General features: G+C 37.5%; 1 protein-coding gene across 9 annotated transcripts in view; it reads right to left on the bottom strand.

Annotated features, from left to right (window-relative positions):
• Stag1 (STAG1 cohesin complex component) overlaps positions 1-23,069 on the bottom strand; it is a 385,686-nt gene that overhangs the window by 35,888 nt on the left and 326,729 nt on the right. For 7 of the 9 annotated variants that reach the window (XM_006243631.3, XM_008766528.4, XM_006243632.5 and 4 more), the window contains 4 exons: positions 19,110-19,190; positions 4,506-4,598; positions 2,787-2,961; positions 1,088-1,227 (listed from right to left, as the gene is read on the bottom strand). In XM_006243631.3, the coding sequence (XP_006243693.1) occupies positions 1,088-1,227; positions 2,787-2,961; positions 4,506-4,598; positions 19,110-19,190 (489 nt within the window). Of the gene's footprint in view, positions 1-1,087; positions 1,228-2,786; positions 2,962-4,505; positions 4,599-19,109; positions 19,191-23,069 lie in introns of those variants that run through there. The other 2 variants (NM_001108179.1, XM_039081553.2) reach the window with 2 other exon arrangements.

The raw sequence follows: 23,069 nt of genomic DNA, 5'->3' as shown, positions 1-23,069 counted from the left end.
CACATCCTTGTTTTCTTGATGATTATGTTGTGATTCAGGGTGAGCTGGAATCTCATAGTTGTTTGACTCACATACTTGATGGCTAAAGATTCCAAATACTTAAAATATTTTATCTTGATTTATGTTTCTTCTCTTTGAGAACTATTTACTTAACAGTCTTATTTGTAGAACGACAGTTTTGATATTTGGTACTTACTGTTAATACTGCCTTGTTAAATAGGTAATTGGCTTTTTAAAGATTCTATAGGTTGTCTTTTCACTCTGGTGTCTGTTCACTATGCCCAAGCTTGCTAATGTCAATTGCTAATTTGAGCAATTTCCTCTCCTATCCAGAAAGTTCTTGCTAGTGTCTATATCTTAAAGTGTTTTCATATATCAGTTTTAATGTTAGGGTTTTAAATTAAGGCTTTTGTTTTACTATGACTTATTTTTAGTGCAGGGTGAGAGACATGGATCTAAATTCATTTCCCTCCCAGCAGATCACACCTAAATTCAAATCTTTTAAAGTTTCAAGTTTTGTTAAAGTCTTTTCCTCTGGCAGTTCTGTGATGGATCTTAGGTTTCATACAGGACAGGCACTGAGTCTCATAAAAGTTAGCCGTATATTCGGTGCACAAAAAGACTCCTAGTTGGATTGGTATTACAGTTGTCTGCTGTATCTCCAAACTGGAATCAGATGATATAAAAACATAGCTAAAGACACAAGTAGAGCCAAAGAAACAGGTAACTTTCTGAACACGAGCAAAAGAAAACACTACCTCTGACTTGCAAACAAGGCACGCACACTGGGAAGGGCTGGTGTCTCCTTGCTACCCTTTTGGCCATACCATGAACAGTTCTGAATGCTTATCTTACAGGATCAGGAAATGAAGCTTATAGAAAAGAGAGAGGGCAGCAAAGTGTATGGAACTCATACAGTATGGAATAATTAATACTACAGACTGATAAAGAACTGAAGTACACTTAGCAGAGACAGACTTCATCGCAAAATTACCCATTATCCACTTGTGAAAGCTATTTTAGTTATGTATTCATTTTAATTACCTATTTCTCTACCACACAGAAAGGACAAAATATGAAACAATACCTTCATGTAGTGTTTAAAGATGTCTGCAGCTGCATGCATGTCAACAATATCGTAAATGATAAGTTTGCTAAAGGCAGCAAGTAGGTTCCTTCTTTTATGTAAGGCTTCAATTTTATTAGCTTCATCTTCTTCATCGCCCTCTAGTCAACAGAAAATGAGGTGCTTATGAATTTAGTCTGTTTCTGCAGAGAATGTGTACAATTGAAAACTAGCTAAATATTAATCCTGGTTTACTTATCCACTTGTCTAGCTAGCTGTTCTGGGGAGCAAATTCTGGGGCTTTGTACACGCTAGGTAAATGCTGTCATGAGCTGTAATCCTAAGCCAATTTAGTTTATAACAGATGAAAATATTAAGCTTACTACTTGAGAATAAACATCAGAAACTGAGACCACTATGTTCTAGCAGTACTAAGATAAACTATAGATAAAGACATTGCTTCTTTTATATTTTTATCATAATATACTGTTTATCCTAAAATGCTGCCCTTTCTAATTTCTGCATTTCTTATATGCTAATATATTCCCCCAGAGAAGAAATTTCTGAGGTATAGACAAAGAGTTTTTTTTTTTTTTTTTTTTTTAAGAGAAATGGAAATATAGGTGGTGGTGGCACACACTTTTTATCCCAACAGTGAGGAAGCAGAGGTAGGTGGATCATTATGAGTTCAAGGCCAGCTTGGTCTACAGAGCAAGTTCGAAAACAGTCAGGCTTCATTTTTGGTGCTTGTCCTATATTTGATTACATAATTGGTCAAAAATTATAGATATAAACACATTTAATGTTTATTTATTTACATGTATGCACTTGTCTATGTGAGTATATGGCACATGTTAGAACTGAACTGTAAAAAAGCAGCAAGTGCTAGAACACTGAGCTCTCTGTCTTTAGGCTCAAATAAAATGTACTTTCATTTTTACTTATTTAATTAAAATAAATTTATTTTGCTGGGTTGGTGAGTTCACCACTTCAAGGACTTGGGAGAGAGAGGCAGGTGGATCTCTGTGAGTGTGAGGTCAGCCTGGCCTACCAATCGTGTCCAGCATAACCTGGGCTCTGTTACACAGAGAAAACCTTTCCCAAAAGCCTCCCAGCCCCCCAAATTATTTTACTTTATGTGTATGAGTATTCTGCATATATATTTGGACCATGTGCTTGACTGGTGTCCAACGAGGTCAGAAGAGGGCATCAAATTCCCTAGAACTGGAACTACTGACAAGTGTAAGCTCCCCTGTAGGTCACAGGAATTAAACCCAGGTCCCTCTAAGAAAGCAGCAGGTGTTCCTAACCACTGAGCTATCTTCAGCACCCAATGAAATGTACTTTTAAACGTCTGTAAAAAAATTCATAACAAATACTGTCTTCCCCACTCTGGCTTATCTATTTGTAATTCTAGAAAAAGTTACACTCAAAGATCTAGAAGGTAGATGTGTGCACTGACATCCCCACATTCTGGCCTGTTGTTATTGGGACTAATCGCTTTTTTTCCACACAGAACGTACTATGTAGCCCAGGCAGTGCTGAGCTGACGATCAGCACGGATTACCTGTGTGTACTACTACCATACTCAGGTATGCCTTCAATATTTTTATCCAACTTATTTTGAGGACAGATAAATCTCTGTGAATTTTAGAACTGGATTTACCCTACCCCTGGCTGCTATCGTTTTAGGTGGACAAGGTGATAAAGTCGTAAGTACCCATGCTTTGGTTTTCCTCGTCTTGGTCAATAAAAACATGATCCATCACAAAACTGAGGAGTTCAGACTGCAGTCCCGTGTCTGGATTAAACACCAAAGGCTGAAGGCCTTCTCTGCCACCTGTCATTAACTGGTGGCTAAAAATCATTAAAAGATCACAGAGTAGCATGAAAGCCTGCAATTCAAGAAGAATTGATTATCAGAATAGTACACAAATATAGGAAAATCTATTAATATAAGAAAACAGGAATATATACAAATCAAAGTAATGGGAAACATACTAAATTTTCAATCCCAACACTAAAATAAAAAATCATAAGAATGAAAGTTCCAACTTTTCATAATTAACCTGATGAAATTCTTTTCTCATTAAACAGAGGTTATATCGAAGACATTATTTTCTAATTGTATTTTTACTAAAGAACAGCAGACTGAGAGATTTTGGCTTGAATTTAAAAGAAGTCAAGTTCAACTCTAGTAATAGAGGTTTAATTAACAGATGACATTAGAAATCAATCATATACTACTTAAGTAATCAGCGTAACTTATGAAAATTACAACTTAAATTATAATTAGTACTCAAAATTTAACCTATCGTTTAGATTTAAAAAACTAATATAAAATGTTTCAGATATAGGATTAAAATTAGATTCAGACCATATATTAAGATGCTCAGGAAAAGCTATTTATAAAGGTGGACATTTTCAAGAGAATTCAGGAGAGTATTTTTTAACCCAGACTTCTTTGGATATAAAACATATCAGAGCAGAAATGTAAGAGTTTGGTTTAATTGGCCATAACTAAGTACTTTAGGTAGTAATTAATGGTGGGTTCTGGAGAGTTACAGAGTAAGCCTTAGGGAAGACCATTTATAAGTTCTATGAAGAAAGAGACTTGTGGCAGTTTATTTTAAGAAAAGACTGTAAAGGATGACTAGCCTTTAATTTGACTTATTTTCTGGCCCAATACAAAAAGTAAAAAACAAGATAGAAAAATTTCATTTTGTTTTAAAGTGTTCTTTAATAGGAACGCATACTTAAATAACTAATTTATAAATTTTTATAATGGAAAAACCTTCAATTTCGTGGGTCCTTCTTTAACAAGAGTCTGCCTTTACAAGGACTTTCTCACGTGAATGCTGACTTCTTCTCTAGTATTACCCAAGTATATAGATTCAGGAGTTCACTGCTCTGAAAGGGCTGGTCATTTGGTATTTTATATGTCGAAGCCTTCTTTCATAGCTCCACAATATCCATGTTTGTACTTTAAGGTGGTCAGGGGAACAGCTACTTGGGATGAGTGGTATGGACATATTTTAGATATATGGGCTGAAGTATTCACATGTGTATGTATGCATATATGTACATACACACATGTATATATATATATATATATATATATATGAATGAAGCTCTTTCTGGTATTAGGAGTTGAAGGTGAGAAGTTGATGCAAGTTATAGGTCAACTTACTAGACCCTCAATATTTTAGCACAGGATTCTTAGGAATCAAGAATTCTAAGCTTGAACTTAAGTCTTCCAGCTGACAACAGTATACTTGTAAAGTATAAGAACAGAATATATAACTTTAAAATATCTAGACATCAAAACTCTAGGTTGTATATATGCCAATATTGAAAAATTATATAGTCTAGTGTTCCTCAATACATTTGGGTTGTTAGCAGTCAAATACAGAGCAATATTAACTAAGAATTTTTTTACCTGTTCCTTAACTGGAGTATTAACATTAGACAGGCACTGCTGGCAAACAGCCAAAAAAGATTTCACTGTTTTCCTCAACACCAACAAATCCTCCTGTAAAACACATTCAAATATGCAAACATGAATAACCATATCCCAGAAAATTGATTCAAGAAATAATAAACAGAAAACGCTCAACTGGTTTATTGTAAAGGAAACCACAAAATTAAACTAATTATTGGGAATCAATTAGTACAGTTATTTCCTGTTTATTGAACATAATAGAAAGGGTAGGGAACCCAACATTACTCTAGATCCAGCCATAGTTGGTTAAGTGTGTGAATATTCAGAAAGGCTCCTTTGTAAAGGCAGATGTGTCTCTGTTGACAGCAGAGTGTCAGCTCTCTAACACGATGTAGCAGTGAGACAATGGAATGTAAGACTGAGAAACGGCTCGGTGGGTAAGAGTAGAAACTGTGCCGCTCACACTACCTGTCCCAACTCCAGAAGGTCCAATGCCTTCCCAGGCACCTGCACTTACATGCACACATCCACACAGACATATACACAAGCATGCAATTGAAGTAATTAAACTCTCAAAACGATGATGAAGTGCAGCAGCGAACTGAAAAGAAAATACAAGGTAGCAAGAAATAGGTTTCCTCTTTTCACAGTGCTTGCTATGTCGTTAGGGAAAAGGAGTATGTGATTCAATTCTAAGCTTAGAGATAAACCTGATTTCTCATTAGACAAGCCTGATAATAGTCCACACAGAAATATTTAAAAATATGAAGATAAATGTTATTTTCTTCTAATTTTTTATGTTTGTTTGTTGCGCATAAATGTGTATACATGCCAAGGCAGAGGACGATTTACAGAAGTCAGTTTTACTTCCATACTGTGTGTTCCAGGGTTAAACTCAGGTCACTGGGTCTGCAGCAAGTACCCTTTAACCTGTGGAGATTTACTTTAGGCCCCTGACTGCTGGTCTCCCGAGTGGGATTAAAGACATTTGTTACCAAACCTGGCTTCTCCTTTAAAATTTTTTTCCCCTCCTCTTTGCTCTTAGAGACTGAACTTTGAGCTTTGAAAAGAAATGCAAATTTATCCAGTATCCAAGAGATAAAGCCCTGTTAATAAGAAGCCAACAGGGAAAAATCTGCAAAGTTGTCTGCTAAACTGGCTCCTCCAAAGCCAGAGTCCCTGGTAAAAGGTCCCTGAAAAGAAACAAGGCACCTGAAGGGACAAACCAGTGCTGGCAAGCCTGGGGACAGTCTTGCAGGAAATGAAGATGCCAAAACAAACCAGGCGCAGACAGCTAACAATGCCAAGTACAATGTGTGCTTTTTAAAACACTGATTAATGTTTAAAATATTATTTTTTATCAAGGTTTATAAAACTGCTCGTAGAGACTCTTCTCTCAGAGGACAGCAATGCTAGACTCTTGTCTATAAGAACAACAAGGCATCAGTAATAGTGTCAGGGTTTGGTGCCGGCCTGTGGGAGGCCTTTCCTTCAATCTCTGCTCCATTTTTGTCCCTGCATTTCTTTTAGACAGGAACAATTCTGGGCCAAAACTTTTGAAGGTGGGTTGGTGCCCCCATCCCTGCACTAGGGGCCCTGTCTATCTACTAGAGGTGGTCTCCTCAGGTTCCATCTCCCCACTGTTGGGCATTTCAGCTAAGGCCATCTCCAGTGAGTCATGGGAGCCTCTTACTTCCCAGGTCCCTGGTACTTTCTAGAGGCTCCCCTGCCCCTACCACCTGCAGCTGCAGATTTCCATCCATTTCCTGGGCTCTGGGCTTCTTTCCTGTGTCCCCCACACCAGATCCTGCCCTCCTTTCCCCTTCACCTCCCCTCTCCCACACAGTTCTCTCCTCTCTACGACATCCAGATTATTTTGTTCCTTCTTTGGGATCAAAGCATGCAGATAGGAGCTTAGCATGCGAGAGGCTCTACCAGCAGCTGAGACAGCTAAAGGTAAAGCCAACCACTGGACTGAGACCGCTGAGCCCTATGGAAGAGTTAGGGGAAGAAAGGAGTGAAGGAGCTGAAGGGGATGGCAACCCCACAGGGAGATTAACAGTGTCAACTAACCTGGATCCTTTCCTTGGGAGCTCCCAGAGACTAAGCTGTCAACCAAAGAGCATATGTGGGCTGATCTGTGGCCCCCAGCACATATGTAGCAAAGGACTACCTTGTCTGGCCTCCATGGGAGAGGACTGACTAATCCTGTAGAGACTTGATGTCTCAGGGAAGGAGGGCTGTGGGTGGGGTGGTGGTGGAGCGCACTCTTAGAGGCAAAGGGGAGAGGGGTGAAGAACTCTAAGAGGGGGGACCCAGAAAGGGACATTGGAATGTAATTAAATTAAACGATTTTTAAAATTGCAGTATTTTGTTTTACCTTAAAAAAAAAAAAAAACTATTGTTGGGGCTGGAGAGGTGGCTCAGTGGTTAAGAGCACTGACTGCTCTTCCCAAGGTCCTGACTTCAATTCCCAGCAACTACATGGTGGCTCACACCATCTGTAATGGGATCTGATGCCCTCTTCTGGTGTGTCTGAGGACAGCTACAGTGTACTCATACATGAAATAAATGAATAAATATTTTAAAAAAACTATGTTATTATCACAGAACATGTCATTTTTTTGAGGGGGTAGGGGAAGGGAGGTGTGTGTAACTAACACAATCTCTCCCAACCTCGACTGATAGGAGAAACCCCTTTCCCTGCTAGTTTAAGACTCCTTTCTTCTTCATGGGGATTTTCTTATGTTGATGGGCATGACCACCTTGGCACAAAATGCCTTGTGCAGTCCACAAAATTCAACATTTTTATATCACCCTCCCCTTCTACAAAAAGCATGACTTAACTCCCTAAAAGCAGACACCTGTTTAAACTTAGACCCTAAAACTGATTTTGCTAGTGTATTGGAGATTCGGACTTTCTAGCAACATCACTAAGATAGTTTTCCTCAAAAGAACAGTGGTTCCTTTCGTAGATGACTATGAATCTTCAGACTGGTCATTATGCTATTTTCATTTCATTTCCTGCAAGTCAAAGTCAGCTAAAAATTAAACATCTGTAATATGAAATCAGTCTTTTCCCTGATGAAAGCATGAACAGCTCATTGGACTTCTGACTTTGGTAGTTCATTCAAGAAGGAAGTTTGGAAGATCTGTAAAACTGTTAATGATCACTTGCTTATGTCCTGCCAGAAATTACATGATTGTTCATGAAGAATATTTTAAATAAAACTGGATGCAGTTTGGTGTGGGAAAAATAAATGGGTTCTATTGTTGGACATGTTAGTAGCACCTAACTCAGGAGTTAATAAGGCAGTAAGGACCTCCTGAGTGCAAAAATTTCAAATCAGCCTGTCCAACACAGTGAAAGCGGTCTCAAAACAAAACCCGCCCACCAAAAAACTCTCCTTCACAAAAAAACTCTAAACTAAGTCCAGTGGTGCATACTTATAATCTCAGCACTTGAAAGGCTAAAGTAGGAGAATCAGAATTGCTACCAGTGTGAGCTACACATGAAATCCTGTTCCTCAAACCATGAAAAAAACTAAACACGGACACACCCATAGGGAAGGGGCGCTTTTGATTAAACTTTGAAACCAGGACTAGGCTACCAGACTCGTCTTCCCCACACAAGTAAGCCATATACAGGCATATAATTCAGCATTATATTGGCATTTAAAAAGGGACCATATGGGAATCACTTTAAAAGTTACTCTAAACTTAAAATTCTTTAGAATTATTTTGCTTGGGATCTCTGTTTTGGGAACTTCACAAGCCAAATGACACTTCAAAAATATCACTAACATGAGCACATACTTTGAAGGAGGAATAAGACTATATTGTACACATATTAAGAGAGGAGGACTTTTAAATTTCCTTCAGGTAAATAATTACATATCTATATTTCAATATTCCTTTAACTTTCAATCTCAAACATTTGCAAAGCATGGGCGGGGGGCAATTGGGGTAACACAGTCAACCAGAACAGAGTATGTAGCATGAGGGCAGGGGAAAGTATAGCATTTATTCTGAACAACTCTGGGTCAGAAGTTGTCTTGGAAGCATTCTCAAAAGGTTAACATGCTGTGCAGCTAGATCTAGGACTGAACTTATATAGATACCGAGAAGGTATTATACATGGAAACAGGCTCCTGGCAGAATGGGAAGGGTATAAGCATGTAACCATACCAGTGTAAAGATTCTGTAAGGCAGGATGAAATTAGAATTTCCTGATTGTGGAAAGTTAAAATACTGTAGACCTACAGCCAAATATGTTTGGCTATTTTTAATTTCCATTATACCAATTCACTGCCCACTTGTGTCTGACCTTGTATCTTTTTGATTATCAGAAAAACTTATAAAATGTATTTTTAGCATACCAAAATTCTCCCAATCCCAAGTTCTGAATGTTATTTGATAGCATGTGAGACTTAAAGGAGTTTCCCATACTCTGATGAAACCCGCTTATCTGCAGTTTTCACAACATGTATTTGGTAAATTTCTTGATTTACGACTTTGTTTTATAAGTAATGAAATTGTATGCAAACGGTTCCATGGTGGAATATGCTATTTGAGGTAGCTGAAATCATGTTGCTGGGACATGATCACTCATAATTCAGTTTAAAAAAATAAACTATCGGGGCTGGGGATTTAGCTCAGTGGTAGAGCGCTTACCTAGGAAGCGCAAGGCCCTGGGTTCGGTCCCCAGCTCCGAAAAAAAGAACCAAAAAAAAAAAAACAAAAACAACAAAAAAAAAAACTATCCTTTATTTCCTTTGAGGTGAAAACTGTATTTTGCATTGACACAGGCCACACATGAAGCCATAATGCCAACACTTGGGAGGATAAAGATTTTAAACTGGAAATCAGTCTAGGTGCTATCACAAGACGCTGGATTAAAATAAATAAATAAATAAATAAATAAATAAATAAATAAATCCCCTCAAAACCCATATACTCATCAAAAAAAGAAAAAAAGAAAAGAAAAAAAAGGTATTCTAGGAAGGACAAAGAATGTTGAAAAGTGTAGTTATACCACTGACAAAAGCTACTGTAGTTGGCTAGGGCACACAGAGGCAAGAAAATAACAACAAAACAGTACCCATTTCTACTTAATACAAAGAAGAGGTCATTTGAAATGCCATAATTATTGGTTATTATACTTATGGCAGTAAGGAACTACTGAGAGATTTTTACTTTGTCACAGGAACACTACACTTTTGTGTGACAAAGAGGAGGACACCGTGAGTTAAAGAGTCAATATGATATTTTGTTCAAAGCCTGCTGTATAACAAATATTCTGTTCTATGTTTATAGAGAACGAGTCTCACTATATAACCCTTGCTGGCCTTGAAATCAAAGAGATATGCCTGCTTCTGTCTCCAAACTGCTGTGATTAAAAGTATGTACCATTCCAGGTCCTAGTAATAAAATTCCTGTTTTCTGGAAAGGAAAACTAATATTCTGAGTACCAGAGAGGGAGTGGGGTTATGCTGATACTATTAAACGAGTATTATATATTTGTCTATTTCTTGGCATACATCTCTTAAAAACCTTTGCACTTTCTAAAGTGAGATGACTGTGTGTGATAATGAGTTGACTAATATTAGGCTAGCATTTCCCTAGGTACCTCCAGGCTACTCACTGAAAAGACAAGGCATAATTAGTGTTAGGCCTTTAAAACCCTTTCTTCCTTATAGTTTTGAACGATATTCTAAATACTTATCCTTATCCCCACAGAGAAAAGCAGCTCTCATCTTCTTTTTGCAACAGATGGAGAAAATTAAACAAACTCCACATCTGGTCTAAATGCATAGAATAAATGAATGGGGTGCCCAGCTGATACATTTGTGGTGAAACCCCTACACCTAATGCTCAGGAAAAATCACGGAAGGGGAGGAACAAATACAAGAGCCAGAAGCCCAGGGTCCCTGATGTCATGATGTCTTTTTAAATTATTTACTGTTACATGTTATTCATATGTATGTATGCACATGTGTATATAATGTAATGAGATTGTTCAGCTTTTCTTGTTTGTACATATGCCCAAACTGATCACCCAGGATTGGATAAGTTCTACAAGAGTTCATCAGTAGAAGACAGTGTTTCTTCCTTTCTCCAGCTCATCTCTAGATGAGTATCTATAGCAATTCATCTAGGGACCATGTAGAATTTCTCTTGTCTGGTTTAGCATGTGAACTGGTGGTGACATTATACTGGTTTCATTCAAGCAACCACATTGTTGAAAGTTCCTGGGTGCACTGTCTCTGTCACTATATAACCAAACCTTTTCTTCCAGTTCCATGGAGTGGGAAGCTAATGGTTAAGTACCAATGATGAAATGAAGCATGTTTATGTAATGAAGTTTCCAAAGTAAATCAAAAGGACAGGTTTCAAGGAGCTTCTAGAAAGATGAACATAAAAAAACTACTCCATCTAATCACACAAAATATTATTCTCAAGGCAATGGTAAAACAGGTAAAAGCTGCTGTCAAGTGTTTTCTCTGAGAAGCCTAACAGTAACTACCATATACCAAGTGGAAAGCACCAGATGCAAGAGTTAAATGTGTTGTCTGTAGGCTATTGTGAGACTGGATCCTAGCACAGCCATGATAGTCACTCAGCAAACGTGACTGTGGGGTTTGAATGAATGTCCCCCATAGGCCCTGCGTTTGAATGTCTGTCCTTAGTTGGGAAGGATTAGAATGTGTGGTCTTGATGGAGGAGGTGTGTCACTGGGGCATGTTCTGAGGTTTCAAAGGCCCACACCTGTTTGTGCTCTGCCTTATGCTTGTAGATGAGATGTAAGCACCCAGCTGCAGCTTCAGTGCCATGCCCCCGAAGAGACGGTGATGGTCATGAACCCGAATCTTCTGAAATTGTAAGCAAACTAAATGCTTTCTTTTATAAGTTGCCTTGGTCATGGTACTTTTTATTGCCCTCAAAATTGACAATCAGTTCAGGAAGCCATATCAGATTTGCCATCACACTTCCCTAGATAGGTCTAAATAAGTTATAGGAGAATGAGCAAAGTCAAAAGGGAGAGAGAGCCAAAGTATTCATTTTAGGAAGGTGGATAGTTTAAACCTAAGGGCTTGCACGATGGCTCATCAGGTGCTACTGCCTGTGGTGCAAGCCTAACGATCTGAGTTCAATCCTGGAGCCCACATAATGCGGAAGGAGAGAACCACCATTTGTAACCTCACATACTCACACACGTCATATACATACAATCATAGTAAGTTTTAAAAACTTTACATTTAAAAATAATTTTTTTTCTTTTTGGTTCTTTTTTTCGGAGCTGGGGACCGACCCCAGGGCCTTGCGCTTCCTAGGCAAGCGCTCTACCACTGAGCTAAATCCCCAGCCCCCACATTTAAAAATAATTAAGGGATGAAGATTAAAGGGCATGAGCTTGCTGGTTTCTGTTATTACCTAAAGCTAATGCATCTATGAACCATAACTTGCTAATTGTAGTTTGAAAAGATATCTTGACTTTTCCTGTACCATAAAAAGATGTAGGACGCTAAAAGAGCCAGATAGACAGGAAAACACTGATTGTTAGGAGTAAAACGAGAGACTTAAAATGCACAAATTATCTTAATTCAGATGGAGGAATGGATTTACCCCTCTGTCCCTCAATCCTGTAACTAGCCACCGGGCATGTTTACACTTCAGATAATTCATCGTTTATTATAAACTCTTGGTTTTGGCAGACGAAAACAATGACAAGAGCTGAGATTTAAAAACCAACAAATTAACATGTACTATCAACTGAAATACTCAATTTCTAACTGAAACAAGTCAATTTAGTTGTCTCAGAATCCTTATCAGCAGTCAATATCACTCTTATACTGTATATTAGAAAACTGAAGCTTAAGATGAGGCAACTTATTTTGTTACCAGTAGCTAGAATGAGTCAATATTTAAAAATTTAGTATTTAACTCAAAAGACACATTTGACCAGCAACTAATCACCATTTAACCAACACCTAGCAACTGTGAATTATTAGAAAAAGATTCAAACTAAGAAACCTATAGAAGGAAGGAAGCAGATTGCTATAGCCAAAAAATATTAATTATAATACATATTTTTAAAAAAAGTGGTCTGATAGGAAAATAGACTCCGTTGTCATTAATTTTGTTGAACAAAATCTCATATCCTTGTACTAGAAAAGAGATTGTTATGTTTTGTCTAAATATTCTTTGGTATATGTGTGCATATGTATTTGTATGTGTGCACATTTGTATACATAGACCAGAACTCAACACTAGATGCTTTTCTCAGCCTTTCTCCACATTATTCTTTGAGAGTCTCTCACTGAACCTGGAACTCACTGATTGGCTAGGCTGCTGGGCCAGCAAGTTCCAGGGATTTGCCCGTCTTGCTTCGCTAGCACTAGGAGTACAGACATGCTCTTCCATACCCAGTCTTTTAGGTGGGTCCAAGGGATTGGAACTCGTGTTTTTGATGGCACAAGACACATGTTACGTTAGTGACTGAACTATCTCCCCAGTCCCTAAATATTCTTAAAATAGTCTTTGGTCATTGACAAGCTCATTAAAAGATTTCTCTTTTATACTGAATAATACTTTAGGATGGATCTTTTCACTCCTTACTTATTCTTACTTAGTTCAGGAAAATTCAATAAGTTCAAGTGTTAAACAGCAGCGATCAGTTGACAGATTAACGAAGTAGAGCGACTATTAAATTACCCTTCATTATAGATACACTGCCAGAAAGCAAGAACTGCAGGTCTAGGATTAGAGTTGCAAACACACTATACACTGCACTACCCACCCCTCCAACCCTATAGACTCTCCACCCCTCCAACTCTAACTCTTAATAAAATGCCAAAACCATGAGGTTTTATTTTTCTATACTGAAAATGTTTATATCTGGTTCTCAAATGACTTGAAGATATTGGACTTGTATAAAAATTTCAAGTTCAAAATTATAAATAGTTACATCTAGATTATTTTCCTTTTCCTTCCCTGTTTACTTTTTTTCTTTTGAGAAAGGGTTTCACTGCTACGTAGCCTAGGTTGGCCTTGAACTTGGCTTTCTAAGGGCTAAATTCTGAAATTAAAGCAAAGTGTGAATAGATATAAGACTTGGATCTTTCTTGCTTATCTTTTCTAGACTAGTCATATAATTACTTGTGACTGGACATAGAAAGAACATAACTATTAAACTCTGGTAGTCAAAGAATGACCAAAGGTAAACTAATTTTCAATTAATGGGATAAATTATGAAAACAGAATTTTCAAAAAGAAAAGGTTGAAATAAAGATTCTAAAAGTAAAATAAACTGTTTATAGTGAAACTTTCTTCCTTTAGGGATAGTTCTTATTTCTTAGTCCTTGCCCCATTCCTTTCTCCTCAGAGTAATAACTATACATAGAGAGGTCCTAGCTATTCTTGTTATTATAGGAATTCTGTGTAAGGATCCAAGTAAGCTATTTCTTCTTCATAGCTACAAAGGAGTAGGGGGAACAAAAAAAATAAATAAAAAGTAAAAAAAAAAAAAAAAAAGAGGAGGAAGAGGAAGAGAAAAAGAGCCTGCTCCCTCCCTTTAAACAGTCAGCTCATTCCTAGGAATGTGATTTGTGGGAGGAAGTACAAGGTTGAAAGGATGTGGGCCCTCTAGCAGGCGTTGCCCCGCCTCTTTCTTCAGTCTGTTTAACCATTAAGGTGGAAGATGCAGGAGACACTACGGTCATAAATGTGAAGACGGAACACATTTTTCATCAAGTGCTTCATTAGCAATTTAAATTAATAATAATATAAGGGATGTTGCTTCGACTTAAAGAATTAGGGTTAGGGCCAGAATCCAGTGGCAAAGGTTGGACTCCAAGCAGTCTAGAAGAGAAACAGGCAGGGTGAGGTAGGGTAGCATACTTGTAAGATTACAGAGAACAGAACATGCTGGGTGTCACAGTATATTTGGAAGACAGAAACAGCTAGATCTTTGTGTATTTAAGACTAGTCTGGTATACACAATGAATTCTAGGGTATCTGGAGCCACATAGTGGAGAACTCACTTCAAAAATAAAACAAAACAAAACAAAAAAACCCCTAAAAACAAATCTTTAAAAGGCATCCATAAATAAAGAAGAAACCACAGAACAACTCTCAAGTGGAAAAAATGTAAATTCTTTTCTTCAGGATGAAAAAGGCAACTTGATTAGTTCCAAGTCTTATTTACCAGGCTCTCTAACCGCTTTTGTGTAGGTTCAGGAAGAGCTAAAGTAAGAATGATGTCTCTTGTCTCTGAGAGGAAGGTGAAAGTTGCTTGTAGAGACTATCACTAGGGGGCACTGGAGCAAAGACTACTGAACAAGACTTGTGAGCTTGTCAAGCAGCTTCACCTCCAGGTTGACACCAAGCACACCTACATTTTATAAAAAGGTCTAAAACTGTTTTGCCACAATCTGTTCAAAAATTTCACTACAAAAGGTTTATCATCAAATTAAATTATAATTTGATTTAAACTTCAAATATAATTATCATTTAGAATCTCCTGAATGACAGTGCTCTTGACAAGTCAGAAGAAAATCAAATTCAAGAAAAATCTCTCTACAAAGAGGCAAACTTACGTTACATCCATAAAGTATACTTACAATTGTTGACTTAGCAATCCTATTCTAGGTATATAACAAAACATAAAACAATGAAGAACACAGAACAGGTCTTAAATGAGAATGGCCATCAATTCCATAGCAAAAAAAAAAAAAAAAAAAAAAAAAAAAGAAGAAAAAAAAAAGTTCAAAACTATTCAGTTCAAAAGTATTCAAAATATTCAAGAACATAATAAATTCTTACATAGCTACAAAATGTACTATGCAATTATTAAAAACATTCTTGGCCAGGAGGGATGGCTAAGGGTTAAAAGCATGTACTGTTCTTATAGAGGACCTGGGTTTGGTTCCCAGCATTCACTTGGTAGGTCACTACCATCTGTAAATCCAGTTCCAGGGACCTGGTGCCCCTTCAGAAACATAGTGCACATATACATGTGGGCAAAACATTCATACACATAAAATAAAAATAAGCCTTAAAATATTCTTGGGAGATTATAGATGGTGGATGACAGTCTTCAGGAAATAAGCTGGTAAAGGCTGAATACAGCCACGAGAAAAGCAATGGGTACTTTAAACAGCTGTGGAAGAGTCACACCCAGGACAGCACAGTCAAAGTGGGACCAGGGAAACCCTCCTTATCTTAGCACCCTGTAGGTGTTCAGCACTGACACGGAGCAGAGGCAACAAACCGTTTAAACAAGCTTTCTGTTGTCCTAGAGTATGTCAGACCAAGTATAAGGGGCCTGTACACTAGAACCCAAATAAAACCACTGCATTACTATGGAAAAGAAAGGTCACACAGATCTAAATAGTGTGCAGGAAGCTGAACAGTCAGTGTAAAATAATAAAGTGTCATCAGAATTTTCAGAGACTTCAGGCAAGAACTGCACAGAAGCCATTTGCGTTGGAGCCTAGAAGGAAACCCTTCAAGTTTGACTAGATCAGAGACTAGTCAACTAAGGGTAATCTAATCACCCAAAGGCAAGGCAGAGGAGAGAATGGGACCAGCCATGGAAGAGGACAGCCCAGCAGCAGGAAGAAACTTGACTGTCTAGCCAAAAATCAGGCGGTTCTTATATCCCAAATCTCCATCCAGTTTTCTCCTCTATATCCAACCCATCTGTATTTAATATCCAAAGTCATTTTAGCAGGTCAACTTGGTTGTGGTCTGTTCTTGCCCTACATTTCATTCCCCTTAAATCTTTCCTTATTGTTGTTACGTTTTTTCCCTTCCCTTCTTTTTGCTTTCTCCTTGCCCAAAGAAAATAGTCTCATCTGGTTTACAAGAACCATTCGCCTCAGACACTGAAACAAGACTGATTTACATAATCTGTCTGTACATTTTTATTTCTTCCTCTACTTTGAGGCAAAGCTCCTTCATCAGCCTGACTTCTTTTGCCCATGCAAGCTCCACTTCCTATTTATGTTTTCTTTTGCTGCCTTTCATCACCCCAATACTAATCATTAATCATAGTATGTTTTCTTTTCTTTTTTTCTCACTAATACCCAAATAGCTAATATACCACTACATATAGTTTTATCAATGCCCATTGTTATTGAAATGATTAATATGTAAAGGGTAACTGTTGGACTTAATACTTACTCTATTTCCAAAAGGATTCCACACCTAGGTAGTGACTGCTATTGCAAGGAATGCCTGGGAGAATACAGTCTGGTGCCCTGGATATCAATCGTACAGGAAAAAAAAATCCTCAACCTTACCAAAATCTAGTCCCAACCCAACAATCCTATACCTGCAGTCAACATCCTGTCAAACAGAAACACTTGCAACAATTGGTCCTAAGCTATTGGTGCTATCTGGAAGGATTAGGCTGGTGTGGTACTGCTGCAGATGAACGTCACTGGGCCTGGCCTTGGAGAGTAAAAAGCCTTGCTTCCAGTTCACTCTCCCTGCTTTGTGTTTACAGTTCAAAAATGAGCTCTTTACCAGCTTTCCTACTGTCATGCCTGCAGCCTCAGGGTTGTTCTTACCATTATGAAATCACATAGCCCTCTGAAATCACAAGTCAAAATAAACACTGTTTATCAACATATGTTGATTTGATCATGGTGTTTTACCACCACAACAGAAGTAATACAGTAACCAATAGAATGAGAGGAAATTTCTATCATCTACACCTCAGACAGAGGATTCATATCTAGGAAACACAAAGAACCTGAACATAAATGTTAGAAACAAACAAACCAACAAAACAACCAAAACAATAAAAGAGTACAACCAAAAAATGGGTTGTGGAATGGAACAGAGAATATTCAAAAGAGAAAATACAAATGGGTAATAAAGATTTTTTAAAAAAGTATTCAGTATCTTTAATAAAACTACTTTGAGATTCCATCTCATACCCAACACAATGGGCAACAAGAGAGGTGTAGAATGGCTTTATGCTCAAAGTCTCTGACCTCGGTAGGACAAGGCTCCATCCATGTGAGGTAGGACTGTGACAACAGATACTACACAGGGTAATGTTGAAGATCTCCCGAGAGCACTTTAGTCACATGTCACCTCTCAGGAAGGTGACAGTAACAACAACCTTCCTTCTGTGCTTCATCTAGTTAAACAGGTTTAACTAAATGATTTCTAAGTCTTTCAGTTCTAACTCATCATGACAGCATAATGTCACAATAAAAAATACAACAGAAGACATTTTAAACATTTATCAAGAATTTATACCAGTTCAACAACTGCATGATATAGGATAAATGGAAACTCGAGATTACTATGAGGAATCACAGTGTTTTTGTTCTCATAGTTTGAAATTCTACTGCCTAGAGATAAGATAACTATTAAGATCATATGTTAGAGGATATTCACACATTATTAATATTTTTATTTGGCTCTTTAAATATTTGCCTTTTATTGATATGTTCCAATCTTAATTTCATGAAACAACTGGATATTTTATATTTATGTTGAACAGATTTAAAAATTTCCTTTTATAATAAAATTGTATTTGCTAGAAATTCTCTTTTGAGCCATGTGCTTTTAGAAGATTTACATTTAGGCAGATAGTGGTGGCTCATGCCTTTAATCCCAGCATTTGGGAGGCAGAGATAGATTGAGCTCTGTGAGTTCTAGGCCAGCCTGGTCCACAAACTAAGTTCCAGGCCAGGCAGGGTTACACAGAAAAAAACCCTGTTTCAAAAAACATAACAAAAAAACAAGCAAACAAATGTTGATTGTTAGGTATTTGAGAAAATCACTTCAGAACTCTTGAAACCTCAATAGGATTTTTAGTTCTGAAATAAGGTTCTCTGTGAAAACTAGTTTATGGTTCTACTTTTGATCAGAGACAGTCTTCCCTTTAAGGAATGACACATTTTAAGTAGTTGTTTTGTTTCTTTTGGTTTTAAAGTTTCACCACAAGTGGAGCTTGTGTCTGTTTACCATTGGATCAGAGCTATCTTTTCCAGATCCTGAGTTTATGAAAGAGATACTAGACAACCTCTATCTTTCAAGGGACCTAATGAGACTTTAGATTAGAAGTGTGACTATCAATGAGAAAAGTCAGTATTTTTTTACTTTCTTATAAAAAAGCCAGTATCCATCATTAAAATAGAGCGATGTTTTACTCCTATTTTCTATACTGCATTTTCTACTCACTCTCATATGACCAGAGATCCAGAATTATCAAGTTATTTGTAGGTTACGCTGGGTACCTGACCCAGAATAAACGGTGTATATTGTTAGACTCAGCCTCCTCTCTTCTCACTGTCTTTAAGAGCCTGGGTTTATAGCACCCTTTTGTCTTTTAACAGAAATGAAATAGTGCTGCTGTTTCTTACAGATGTCTTTATTTTGTGCTTTTTAAAATGTATGTATACACATGTGTAAAGGTATGTTTTTGTAACTACTGGTTGAAGAACACACGCATAAAGCAAAAACTGATTAAGACTAAATTATCATTTCAGAAAGATAATTTATGCAACTTATATTACATTAATTTAGTACAGTTATTATTTTTAATAAACCATTCTACCTACCGAAGCTCTTACTTACTTTGGAAGGAGAACCATCAGTAATTTTCACCAGCTGCCAAAGAATTGAGTAATGGGAACACTGCAGTGCTTGTACGACTATCTGTATCAAATGAAAAACAAAATTTTAATGAAAAAGTTAAATAAGAGACAATTTGTTTGCGTAGTACTAAATAACTAATATTTATGGGTTTTATTTCATAGTGAAGGTTTAAAACTGAGTTTTAAATAGAGTAACAGTAGATTGATTAAAAATCGCAAATCAACAACTATGAAAATAAACATTCTGAGAATTTCAAATCAGATAGATAATGCTGTTTTAAAAAAATATAGCCCCATGAATATTTTTGTTAATCTTCAAAAGAAATTGATGAAACTGTTTTGTCTCAATTTAAACAAGATATTCTATTAATTTCAAAGCAAAATATAATACCTGTATGAAAATCGCATAAGCAAAGCTCCATGCTTAATGAACTAAAATAAAGCAAAACCATCTGGTACCCACCGCCCAGGTCATCAGAGCATTGCCAGTGTGCGTGCCAGTGCTGCTTCCTCCTTTCTCTAAAATGAAGTGATCCTGGCTTACACATTAATCACTGTATTTCCATTATCTAACTAACATGATCCTCTAACTTTACTATGAATGATTATGAGCAATATTTAAAAAAATAATGTAATACATATTCTTTGAGTTTGTTTCCAGTTATCATTTATGTTTAAAATTTATGCATAGTGCATATACCTATAGATTGTTAAATTTTAGTACTATAAAATATTTAGAATATACCCTTAATTATTCTATTGATGATAAATTTTTACAAGCTCTGAGTTTTAGATCATTATGGGTAATTAGTATTAATCATTTTATATATACCTCTTGGTATACTGTGCACATGTTTTTCTAGGGGCCAGGTCTTTAGAAATTTTAGTTTGGGACCTCTTAACACTTTAAAAAATTACTAAGGAAGTGCAGGCATTGTGGTCTAGGTCTCTAGCATGTGGGGTTCCAGGACGGTGTGGACTGCATGGCAAGTTCTAAGCCAGACTGAACTACATAGTGATTTTGCTACCAATATATCAATCAATCAATCAATCAACCAATCAATCAACCAACCAATCAATCAGTAAGGCAGCCAGTGCAATGCCTATTCCTACTTTAATCCACCCTTTTTACCCCTCTTCCTTTCTCCCTCCCTCCCTCCCTCCCTCCCTCCCTTTTTAATATCTGGAACTGAATTCCTTCTGTCTCATGAAAAATCCTGTTCAAGTCTTTGGTCCCTACTTTCTATAGAGATAATAAAACTCAAGGAAGAAAAGCCAATCAGGCATTGTAGCATAAAGGTTAATTAGGGGTAGACCCCTACCATTGCCTGAGCATTAAACACAGCCTTACACATGAGTTAGAGCTCTAGCACAGAACATATCCTCCATTACATTTTAGTTTAAATACATAGTATGCATTTATTGCAAGGACATATATAATGTTATTTCATTATTTTACCCAACACACTTATCTGGTGTTTGTACTGTTATACAATAAACTACAATACCATAAAACAAACTAAATGTATATATTAAGTTCAACAACAACAAAATCAACAAGTTGAACACTGCAGAAATGAAGTAAATGTAGCAGAAATGAAGTAAATGTAGTTCTGGTAATTTTCAGGTACTAGGTTAAGAAAACATAAGCAAAGGATATCCTCATATGCCTACGTGGAAATCCCTAATAACTTGCAGGAATCATAAGGAACAAGTGATGCTGCTTCTGATGAATCACTAATGAGACAATGTCATGGTATTACTAAAACAAAGATTGATTTATGTCAAAATGCAGAAAGAGACTTCCTGAAACACTGTCAAGATGTAAGCATTAGTGATATAAAACCATTCGGTATATATTTGCTATGCTCACTGACAGAATACCTCGGAGTCTCGAGATACTTTTGAATAAATTCTAATTTACTATGATCAAGTACACAGGGGAGAAGGTTTTAGTGGAAGGAAATGACAAGATTTACAAACTTTCCTTCAAGAAAGCTACTGTGCTTAGTGCAACAGAGCTGGTTAAGCCCAAAGCCCTAGGTTAGATCCAATAAGAAGGCCCAAATATGGGTACTTCAATTCCACTTAGAAGGGGGAACAAAATAATCACAGGAGGCAGAAGGAGGACTCTGGGTAGGAGAGAAAAGGTAGAGGGGTAGGATCAGGTGTTCAAGGGGACTGGAGAGAAGCCCAGAGGGCCAGGAGTATGAATGGAACTATGCACCAATATGGGGTGGGGTGGGGGACTTCTAGAAAGGCCCAGAGACCTGGGACGTGAGTGGCTCCCAGGGCTCAATGCTGATGACCTAAGCTGAAATGCCCAACAGTGGGGAGATGGAACCTGAGGAGACCACCTCTAATAGATAAACATGGTCTCCAGTTGAAGCATAGGGCCACCTACCCATCTTTAACATTTCTGACTCAGAAGTTTTCCTGTCTAAAGGAAAAGCAGGGACAAAAATGGAGCAGAGACTGAAGGAAAGGCCACCCAGTGACTGGCCCAACTTGGGATCCATTTCAAGACAGGAGTCATCCTTTGGGAGGCTCTCCCAGCAGCTGACTGAGACAGATGCAGATACAGCCAATCACTGGACTGAAGAGGTTAAGGACTGCTACAGAAGAGTTAGGGGAAAGACTGAAGGAGCTGAAGGGAATGGCCATCTCATAGGAAGAATAACAGTATCAACTCACCGGACCCATGGGAGTTCCTAGAGAATAAGCCACCAACCACAAAGCATACACGGGCTGGTCCATGGCCCCTGGCACATATGTAGCAGAGGACTGCCTTGTCTGGCCTCAAAGGGAGAGGATTCTCTTAATCCTATAGAAATTTGATGCCTCAGGGAAGGGGTATGCTGGCAGAGGTAAGGTAGGGGTGAATGGATGGGTGGAGGAGTACACTCTCAGAAACAAAGGGGAGAAGGGACTAGAAAGGGGGGCAATATTTGGAATTAAATAAATGAAATAATTAAAAAAGAAGCCTGTTTCAAAAAACCCCCACTCTTTAAATTTGAAACATGAATTGTTAAATTATTGTAAAGGATAGTCAGATCAGTAGTAATTAATAGAAAATGGAGATCTAGAAAGTAAATAATGATCAAAATTGCTTAATTTTGTTTATAGCATTTATTGTAATGTGTAGAACATAAATTCCTTTCCTATTCCTTTTTTATTGGATATTTTAATACTAGCAGTTCCTCAAAGAAATTTTGATAGTTTCCTAGAAGCTTCTCGGTGGTGGATATGTGGAAAGCCAGACATTTAGTCACTATTTCAAAGGTATTTCATTTTAATGTTCTAAATACTGGTATTCTTCACAAGTTTACTCCCACCCCCAAGATTTATTTATTATCAAAAATTTTTTTTCTTTTTTTTCTTTTTTTAGGAGCTGGGGACCGAACCCAGGGCCTTGCGCTTGCTAGGCAAGCACTCTACCACAATTATCAAAATTTTTTTTTTTTTTTTTTTTTTTTTTTTTTTTTTTTTTTTTTTTGGTTCTCTTTTTTCGGAGCTGGGGACCGAATCCAGGGCCTTGCGCTTCCTAGGTAAGCGCTCTACCACTGAGCCAAATCCCCAGCCCCAAAATTTTTAATGTAATTTTTTTTAACTTGTTCACTTTACATCCCACTCACTGCTCCCTCCTGGTCACCCCTTTCCACAATCCTTATCAAACCCTCACCCCTTCTCCTCTGAGTGGGTGGAGGGACCCTCTCCTCTGGGTATGCCCCCACCCTGATACTTCAAAGTCTCTGTGAGGCTAGGCCCTTCCTCTCCCACTGAGGCCAGACAAGGCAGCCTAGCTTGAAGAACATATCCCACGAATAGGCAACACAAGCTTACTTTTAAAATAATTCTACTCTATTATTTTAAAATAAAAAGCTAGCTGTCACTGACAAGGAAATACTTTGCTTTGTTACTGGCATATTTATATTAATAC

This window comes from Rattus norvegicus, chromosome 8 (genome assembly GCF_036323735.1).
Source record: "Rattus norvegicus strain BN/NHsdMcwi chromosome 8, GRCr8, whole genome shotgun sequence".
Classification (NCBI taxonomy): domain Eukaryota; kingdom Metazoa; phylum Chordata; class Mammalia; order Rodentia; family Muridae; genus Rattus; species Rattus norvegicus.
This window is presented reverse-complemented; position numbering and strand designations above follow the sequence as displayed.